Below are 9,742 nucleotides of genomic sequence, written 5' to 3'. Positions count from 1 at the left end.
TGCCTCCAAGTAGCCAGGTTAATTCTACAGATCACCACCCAATTTTAGCTCATTTGGCACCCAAAAATAAATAGCAGGAGAAGGTTCTGCTTTGTATTTTGTGCCCTGGCTTCAACCCCTGATGCTTTCTGATGACCATCTGGGCCTGGAACCTGGAGACCATGCCCTTGGATCTTAGGGTATTCAGCCCCTTCCTGGCTCTGGTCTTTTGGGAGCAGCCCCTCTTGAGATATCCTAGATGTGGGGAGAAAAGGCAGTACTCCAGGGTCCCATCCAACAGGTGCGAAGATCCATGACTGAACCAACCCTTCCTTCTCCGGGAGACAAACGCAAAGTCCCCATGAAATAAATAAAAGCCGTTTTAATCAAACAGAGTTGAGAGTACACATGGCAACACACAGATGTTTAAACCAAATTGTGTACATCTGAACAATCGTATAACAGGAGGATGAAGTAAATAGTGACACCCACACAGAGCTGCTTTTTGTTGTCATTTTTGAAAAAAAAAATCAGATTGCTTTGCACCAAAACGACACGTGCCACTTTTAAAATGTCCTTCGACCCAGGACTTTGGGGTGGTTTCTTAAAGTCAATTATGTTATCATTTCGTATGTACAATGAAAACACCCCCAGGGCATATCCCTTCCGTGAAGCAGAAGCTCCATTGATATCTCCCTCCAGCACACAATGGATAAATCAAACTGACCTCGTGGGAAGCCGATTGTGAGTTCTGTGTCACAATTCAGCTCCCTGTCTGAAATGCTGCCCTTTGCTGAGAGAGGGCAGCAGTGAAATCTGCACACCATGCTAACATTGGCAATGCTGTACCACCGATAGTATGGCCTTGCTGATTGGGATGTAAGCTGTAGGCTGGTCAAATCCTTATGCAGGTGACTGGCCCTGGTGAGGCACCTCCACATTGGCCACTGGCGTGCACAGAGCGCTGGCTCTCCTGGGAGCTTGATACAGGGCGAGGGAGAAAAGGATCAGTCAGCCAGCTTGAGGTCTTCCAAACTAGCACCATCCTGCATCCATTCTCCTGGGCACCCAAGGGCATTGGCCTGCACAAGGGGAACCCAAGGAGGGAACGCACTGGTCCTTCAGGGCTGATGGATTTCCATGCTGAAGTGTATCCCGATGAGTGGGAATCGCTGGAGGTGATGGTTTGTTTAGGTAGCCGTTTTTACAGCTTGTGGGGTGGCAATGTTTGTTTAGTTTATTTGACAAGGTGTTAGGCTGCAGGGCAAAAATATGACTAAGGTGCTGTGAAATCACGGGGCACCATTACACACTGCACTGGCAGAGAGCTGGCAGGATGTAGGGTTGACAGCAAGTTGGGCATCGCACGTTGGCTTCAGTTTCACTGGAATCTGATGAATGCCATTCCTGGTTCTGCTTTTGTTTGTTTCATTCTTTTTGGATTTCACTTTCCATATCATATCCCTTCACACCCTGGAGCAGGTGAGCATTGTTTAACTCTGTCTATTGTAAAGGGGTTCGTTTGAATCAGGTGTTCTACACAGCAGCCCTGGTGCAGTGAATCCCACCCAGCTGGAAACAAGGCATTCCTGGGTCCCTTTCCTGGCTCTGACATGCCATCGGCAAAGTACCGAGCCACTGCCTCGTTCCTGGAGCTGGGCGCCACATTTTTATTGAAATATTTTTTGCCAATATCAAAATGCTGAGAAAAAGTGTCAATTTGACAACAGCGCGTTTCGCAAAACCTCCCGCAATGAAGCGATTTGATATTATCCTAGCTCGACATTTTTGGCGTGGACTGCTGTGATTTTTCAGTTTGAAATGATTTTTGACATGAAATGTATTTTTAAAAAAGTGAAAGGGTTTCCAAAGGTTGAAATTGAAATGAAATGTTTTAATTTTACCAACATGAAACATTTCCGTGGACACAAAGTGATTTTTCCTCCCAGAATTTCTCTTTCACAGGAAAATTCAATTTTTTTGTTTGTTCCAAATTTAGAAATTGGGGAATTCCTTTTGAACTGGAAAATCCAGGTCCTGCCTAGCTCTACTTATTTCTCCACAATGCTGCAGCACCTAGGAATTATTTTGGGGAAGTTCTAAGGCCTGTGTTGTACAGGAGCTCAGACTAGATGATCACAGTGGTCCCTTCTGGCCTTGGTATCTATAAACTTCTGTGTCTTCAGTTAGTGATATGGCTTAGATGCCATGACGTTGCTGCATCATCACCATGTGCTAGTGAATCACCCCAATGAGAGAGCAACGTCTTCAAGTTAGGACGTGGTAATTCTGACCCTCAGCATCGATTTAGGGCCCTTTCAATGACCTGTGAGTCATGGAGCAATTTCTGGGCATGTGACAGCTGGTCATGGGTGGAGTTCAGTTCAGGGAACATCCTGAAGGTTGGATGGAGGTTTTTGTTGTGTGTTTTCTCCTTCTCCCCTCTAGCACCTTTCATTCCAGGATAACAAAGTGTTTTATGCATATTAATGTGAAGCCTCAAAACTCCTTTTTGAGGAAGTATCATTAGTTCCAATTTATAGTGGAGAAAACCAAGCCCCATAAAGGTGAAGTGACTTGCCCAAGGTCCTACAGTGAGTCAGTGGCAGAGTGGGGATTAAAACCCAGGGGTCCTCAGGAATGATGCATCTCCTAAAGCAGCAGAAAGCTATTCTAGTCAGTTCTTTAACCATCACACCATCCTGCCCTTTAACCATTGCACCATCCTTGCCCCTATTAGAACTGTTTGTTCATCTATAGTGGGAACACTGATGAAATCTTGGCCCAGTGCAATCAATAGCAAAACACCCATTGACTTTAACAGGGGTCAGAATTTCACCCATCCATCCAGGAAATATTCTGCTGTGAGAACTGCTGGCTCATCAGCCATGTGAAACTGTCAGACACAAATGTGACATGCGTGTGTATGGAACATGGGACAGTTCAAACAAGCACAAAAATTCCATCAGGGGAATTGGCCAGGACCTCAGAGAGAACCAAGCCCGGTACAGGGTCACTCTGTCCCCTGCCCAGAGTGTTACTTCCTGGAATGAGACATGCTGCCTGGCTAGCATTGGGTTACCAACCCCGGTTGTCCTTCTCTGAATGGCATGGCCTTGTAGTGTCATAGATTTTAAGACCAGAAGGACTCTGATAATCAGCTAGTCTGACCTCCTGTATAACACAGTCCTGAAAACATCACTCTGTGATTTTGACAGTAGGATGGCTGATCTCCATTTAAAGCCTCCCGGTGATGATGAATTTGCCAGGCCCCTTGCTGATCTGTTCCAAGAATTAATTCCCCTTGGTGCAGCTGGTTTCCCTTTTGAACTTTCCTGGCTGCAGCTTCCAGCTGGTGGATTTTGTTCTGCCTCTGCCAGCTACCTAAAAGAGCTCTCTAGAATTGATATATTCTCTTGGCATAGGTATGGCTGGATAGGGCTTCTGATTTTAGGTTTTAACCGATAAACACTGATAAAACACCCCGGATACAGAACCCCAGAACAAACCAGTGTTTATCCAGTAAACACCAGAAATGTTTTCTCAATTCATGTGGATTTCATCCCTTTCCCAGCCCTGTGTTTTACAGAGGTGATATCTCTACTCACTGGCTTGTATCTCTGAATGGGCTTGTCTCCATGGAGCACCAATGCAGACTACAGGAATGTGATTTCTAAAGCGCACTAGTGTGTTGTGCATTAATTGGTCCATGTAGACCCTGCTGGTGTGCACTAGTTTCCCTACTGCACTTGAACATGGTGCAGTTTGAAACAGTATGAGGTGTATATCCAAAGGGAAAGCCCTGGAAATAACCCAGTTTTTGAACATCTACACAGAACTCAAAAATGGCTAAAAATACCCCTCCCCAATGAAATTAATAAACCCTGAAAAATAGAACCCTACTCAAATAAATTGCCTCTTAACCATCTTAGATAAACTAAGCCGATGGAGCTCCATTAGACTGTCACTGGAAGGCAGGTTTTGCGGACCTTGAATAAACCTTATAGGTTTCTTTCTAAACCCTCACCAGTTGTTGAATATCCTTTTTGAAGTGTGGACACCGGCTCTGGATATAGTCTCTCCAAGGCCATAGCTGGAGGTAGGGCCATGGAATGAGAGGGGTATTTCAGAGGAGATGCTGGCACTCCTGGTAGAACTTAATAGCGCTGAGCAAGGACCGTTGGAGGAAGGTCAGTACAAGGAGATGGGTGCAGATCTGTCATGTAGGGCTGGATAGAAAATGGATTTTTCAGATTTTGAACATTTTTCCCGTCCCAAGTTGGGATGAAAAGTGGAAATCTAGAACATTTTCATGACCCCTCCCCCACCAAACCTCCCTCTCCTAAATTTCACTTCGGGCCGATTGAAACATTTATTTCAATTTCAACCATATTTTTAAAAAAATGTTGTCACTCTAATTAGCTTTAATTTCTGAACAAAAAGTCCTTTTGACTTGGAAAACCATTCAGAAAATGTCAAAATGGGACCTTTTTGGAACTTCGAAACTTGCTTTTCAACAACTGAGGAATTAGTCGTAACTTAGCCGTTCCTGAGAAAACTACAGTTTAGAAAAATGGACATTTTTGGAATTAAAAATTGGTTCATCGAAAAATTCCACTGTCACTGCCATGAGTTTATGGGCTGAGAAAAACAGGATTTGCATTTCTTTGTTAGTCATCGGCAATCTTTCTGTAGAGAAGGCACAAGCAAACCCTGCCCACAAACGAGTTGTTCCCTGGCTCTCAGCTAAAGCAGTTCAGGGCAGCTGGGAATGTTTGCCACACAGTTCTACCCACCAGAGGGTATAGCCATACAAGGCCGAAGATCCAGAAATCTGAAGGGTTTTTGCAAATGATTCAATATCCTCATTTGCATACTGGATGAATATGCATAAATATGTGGAAGTAGCTGGATTGTAAAACTGCAGGTTTCAGAACACGCCACCCACGACCTACTGGTCTCTCCTCAGTGCTTTCTGTAGTTCTCCATCTCAGCTGTACACCCTTTGGGAAGAAAGCCCGGAGGAGCAGCTTGAGACGACGGGGAAGCTCAGCCCCATGTCCCCTCCTGCACCCCGAAAGTGATCCTGCAGGAATTGCGGCCTGTAGACAATGCAGCAGAGTTGACCAAATTTTGCTTATGTTAGAAATAAATACATCAAAGCTGTGTTGTCTGATGAGGCATAAAACCAAGGTGCTTTATGTGTGTGTGTGTGTGTGAGTTGTAAGTATGTGAGTGTATGTGTGTGCATATGAGAGTGCATCTGTGGGTCAGGATGTATGTGTGCATGTGTATTTGGGAGAAGTTAAAAGATTTTTTGTGTGGCTTTTGACGCTCTCTTCCCAAGGATCCAGGTGTGAACCCAGGTGTCCTCCAAATCCTCGTCTTGCCATGGGCAGAAGCCAACCCCCTCCCCATTCAATGTTTTCCTGGGGTTTCAATTGGAGCTGCCTTCCTCTTCTTCACACCTACCCCATGGCCCTATCATGCCAGGTTTCTGCTCTGGGAGGAACCATCTCACCCCCCCCCCACTTGCTGTATCTCCACTAGCATTGCTCACCTAGTGTTCATTTACTGAGTGGCAGTGACCCACTCCCTCCCCTGGCGTCTGATCTCCCTGTTCCCTACAGGCTCTGGCTTTTGCCACCTTGGCGCGGGTGCAGAGGGGCTTTCCGCTGGCATGGGCTGGCCTGGCGGGGTCCTGCTAGCGTTACCACAACATGTCCACAGCTAGCACGCCCACTCTCGAGCTGGGCTAACGCCAGAGGAGTGAGTGCGAGGGCCGGTCACTGGGGCGAATGCTGCAGTGAAGACTCAACCTGAGGCTACTCTCACAAACGCTGAATTCACTCAGAGACGTGCAGGCCTGGCTGCCGCGGGGCCTCGCCAGGCACCGCATGCTAGGGTTGCAGGGGGGCAGCGGGGCGACCCCAGCGCTGCAGCAGGCTGTATGGCAGGGGCTGCGCATGACCTCGCCAGGTATCCTGCTTAGAGTAGGGCGGCAGGATGGATGTGGGGGGATGAATAATCTCAGGGTTGTAATAAAATGGAGGCATAAGGCAAAGCACAGAAATGGCACCAGGCGAACTGCATTCACGGCCCAAGCAGCTGGTCTGTCCTCTGGGTTAACACACATCAGGGCATCCCTCCCCATCACCGCAGCTTGCAGAGGTTCTTCAGGACATCTGCACTGGCAGCAGGAGCCTGGAAGCGGATTTCCCAGGCTTGGCCCCCCAGAACGGGTTAGCAAGGCCATGGGGTGGCAGTGGCTTCTGACAGGGTTGTTCCAGAGATGCCATTGTCACGTGCCGCAAACGGGGCTTTCGCGATACCTTAGAAGGCAGTCGCTCCAAAGCAACCTGCCGTGCAGCCGCTGGACTAGAGCGAGGAATTTATACCCCAGAGGGGCAGTGACATGCATGGGAATGGGGAAAGAGGCAAGAACGCAGACTGGCCACATCCCATCCATGTGACCAGTGCTAGCAGGACCAGGGCTCTCACTGGACCAACAAGGGTTTCCACTACACCTGCTGCTAGGTCAGGATTGGGGCGGTTGCTGGACACTGCCATATCTCCAGCACACCCGGCATCGCTCGGGGAATTGCTCTGCCCTCAGCTGACCCTGGGATAATGTGAAGTCCTCACTGGACCGTTGTCCTCAGTTGCTGAAGGCCTTGCCAGGCCACCAGATACAGCCCAGCCCCACAGTCCTGGGCAAGGGAGGTTCTGGCCTCACAAGGGCTTGGGAGAATAAGAAAGAGGGGCTCTGAGAGCTGGTCTCCCAGGGCGGACACTGGCAAGGGGTTTCTTTGGTGTCGGACAGTCCCCGCCCGGGCTCTGCTGGGCTCGTGGGGCTGCGGTTCCATCCTGGAAGTACACGGCCCACACGCCGTGTGCAGTGCAAGCAGCAGAGGCTCTGCTGCAAACCTTGGCTCCCGTCCCGTGCGACAGCTTCCTCCCCTCAGACAGCTGTCGACTGCTTGATGCTGTGGAAGCTGACGCGCGTCGGCGACGTAGGGATGGACATGGCTCTGGCCACGCGGGCGCGGATGGAGTGCTTGTCCTGCCACCGGTGCCATCGCTTCCGGACAGCGGAACGGACCTGCCAACACATTGCAGAGGACACAGGGCATTTACTACCCATGCTGCTGGTGAGGGCTTTCCTGAGACCTGAGGCAGAACTGGGGCAAGAATTCCCTCTCCCATTGCACAGTATTGCAATACACCTTAGAGCTAAGGGGCTGAAAGCAGGTTACAGACATCAATGAACTAAGCCCTCAAATTCCCCAGGAAGGAACAGTTCCTGGCATTATCCTGTATTTGTAGATGGGGAAACTGAGGCACAGAGCAGGGACATGACTTGCCCAAGGTCACCAGTACTGGGGCTTGCCTTATGCTGGAGGTCAAACTAGGTGATCAGAGTGGAGCCTTCTGACCCCCCAGAGCCTATGAATTTGTGAAAAATTCTTATCCCAGTGTGACGGGGGAGAGTTGAGGCAGATGCGGGGACAGGGCATTTGCAAAAGGTCACCCCACTGGGTCATTGCAATGGGAGATTCGAGCCCAGCAGTTCTGATTCCAAAACCTTTGCTCTAAATGACAAGGGCAGCCTCCTTTCCAGAGCCTGGAATAGGTCCCACTAGTCCACGCTCCCACTCCCGGCTATTCACTCTCCATTGTTCGACAGCGACCTCAATAAATCCTATCTTTAAAGGTCTGACAGGAAAGGAGAGAAATGAACCTGGGTCCAGGAACATGAAAGAGCGAGCAGGAGGAGATAAATCTGGACTTCAGCTATAAAAAAAGAGCTAGCGGCTCATAAACCCAAGGCTGCCTAGTGTGTGATGGAGGGTAAGTAAGCGATGGGCTCACAGAGTTTCTTTATTACTTGCCTGGTCCGCATCTGTGTCAGTTCAAACTTACAGCAGTGCAGATGTCTTGGGTGGCTGGTAAATATCAGAGATTCACAGATTCCAAGGCCAGCAGGGCCCATTGTGCTAATCTAGTCTGACCTCCCGTATGATGCAAAAAATACTTCCTGGGGTTACTGCCAAAGGGCGTTTTATTGACTGCAAGGTGCAAATTCCACCAACAGGTGCTAGGGTGGACGAAACAGCTGCGTGGGAACAGATTTCTTAGTGCCCGTCATTAGCCTTACAAATATTTAACACCCAGACAGCTGGGGCTGCTGAGTAGCTGGCACTGCCCCCTCTCCGTTCCCCTGGCTCCGAGCTGTGTCCCGAGTTAGTGCAGGGGATGATTGTTTCCCATGGAGCCCCCCCAGCAATCAATCCAGTGTCAACGCATTGTTTGCCTGCACCGTGGGCTCTGCAGCAGAACCAGGCCACACACTCTGTGCAGTCCAGCAGCGTGTCCTGTCTGACAGTGGAGCTAGGAATGGGATCGAGGAGCCTGGTCTATGTAATGGCTACTGGGCGTGTCTGCATCTCAGCGCTTCATGACCCTTGGTGAGCACGGAAGTTCTGGAGGGCTCTGAAATTCCCAGGTTGTCTCCAGCGGGGTCCCGTCCTAAGCTGCCTGTTATTTGCTCACTGGGGCAAGCGCCAGCTGCTAGCCCTGCTTGCCCTGCTGCAATCCTATGGGAGGCCCTGACAGCATGGTGATGAGATGGGGAATCTTAGAAGATTAGAGTTGGAAGAGACCTCAGAAGGTCATGTAGTCCAACCCCCTGCTCAAAGCAGGACCAACCCCAACTAAATCAGCCCAGTCAGGGCTTTGTCAAGCCAGGCCTTAAAAACCTCTAAGGAAGGAGATTCCACCACCTCCCTAGGTAACCCATTCCAGTGCTTCACCACCCTCCTCGTGAAATAGTGTTTTCTAATATCCAACCTACGCCGCCCCCACTGCAACTTGAGACCATTGCTCCTTGTTCTGTCATCTGCCACCACTGAGAACAGCGAAGCTCCATCCCCATTGGAACCCCCCTTCTGGTAGTTGAAAGCTGCTATCAAATCCCCCCCTCACTCTTCTCTTCTGCAGACTAAATAACCCCAGTTCCCTCAGCCTCTCCTCGTAAGTCATGTGCCCCAGCCCCGTGATCATTTTCGCTGCCCTCTGCTGGACTGTCTCCAATTTGTCCACATCCTTTCTGTAGTGGGGGCCCCAAAACTGGAGGCAATACTCCAGATCTGGCCTCACCAGTGCCGAATAGAGGGGAATAATCACTTCCCTCGATCTGCTGGCAATGCTCCTACTAATACAGCTCAGTATGCTGTTAGCCTTCTTGGCAACAAGGGCACACTGCTGTCTCATATCCAACTTCTCGTCCACTGTAACCCCTAGGTCCTTTTCTGCAGAACTGCCGCTTAGCCAGTCAGTCTCCCAGCCTGTAGCAGTGCATGGGATTCTTCTGTCCTAAGTGCAGGACTCTGCACTTAGAGACACAAGGAGGCTGCTGCTGATGGTGTGAGCGGCAGAAGAGAAGGCTCTTGCACCCACAGTGTCTATAGGGTTGGGCAGAGAGGAGTTCAGGGTCAAAGATCACAGCAACAGGAGGTCAGAGAAAGAAGCTTTTTATCTGATCCATGTGGAAAGAAATAGCCTCTCTCCACCTGCTACAAATTCAGGAGCTGGCAGCACCTTCCCCTTGTTCTGGGCTTCGTGTTTCTTTATGACTTAGACAGGAAACATATGCTTTGGAACACACATCTCAAATAATATCAGTGTTATCTCAAATAATATTATTGTTATATGTAGCCCTGCCATTGTTATCAGATGGCAGTGCTACATATAGACCTACACA

At 49.2% G+C, this 9,742-nt stretch overlaps 1 protein-coding gene across 1 annotated transcript in view; it reads right to left on the bottom strand.

Moving 5' to 3' along the window:
- Positions 1-341: 341 nt before the first annotated feature.
- Positions 342-9,742, bottom strand: part of LOC119849173 (corticotropin-releasing factor receptor 1) — a 120,759-nt gene continuing 111,358 nt past the window's right edge. The window contains exon 13 of the mRNA XM_038385990.2: positions 342-7,081. Coding sequence (XP_038241918.1) covers positions 6,941-7,081 — 141 coding nt within the window. The 3' untranslated portion in view covers positions 342-6,940. The remainder of the gene's footprint in view (positions 7,082-9,742) is intronic.

This window comes from Dermochelys coriacea, chromosome 27 (assembly GCF_009764565.3).
Source record: "Dermochelys coriacea isolate rDerCor1 chromosome 27, rDerCor1.pri.v4, whole genome shotgun sequence".
Taxonomy (NCBI): Eukaryota; Metazoa; Chordata; order Testudines; family Dermochelyidae; genus Dermochelys; species Dermochelys coriacea.
Note: the sequence above shows the minus strand (reverse complement) of the source record. Positions and strands in the feature narration are given on the sequence as shown.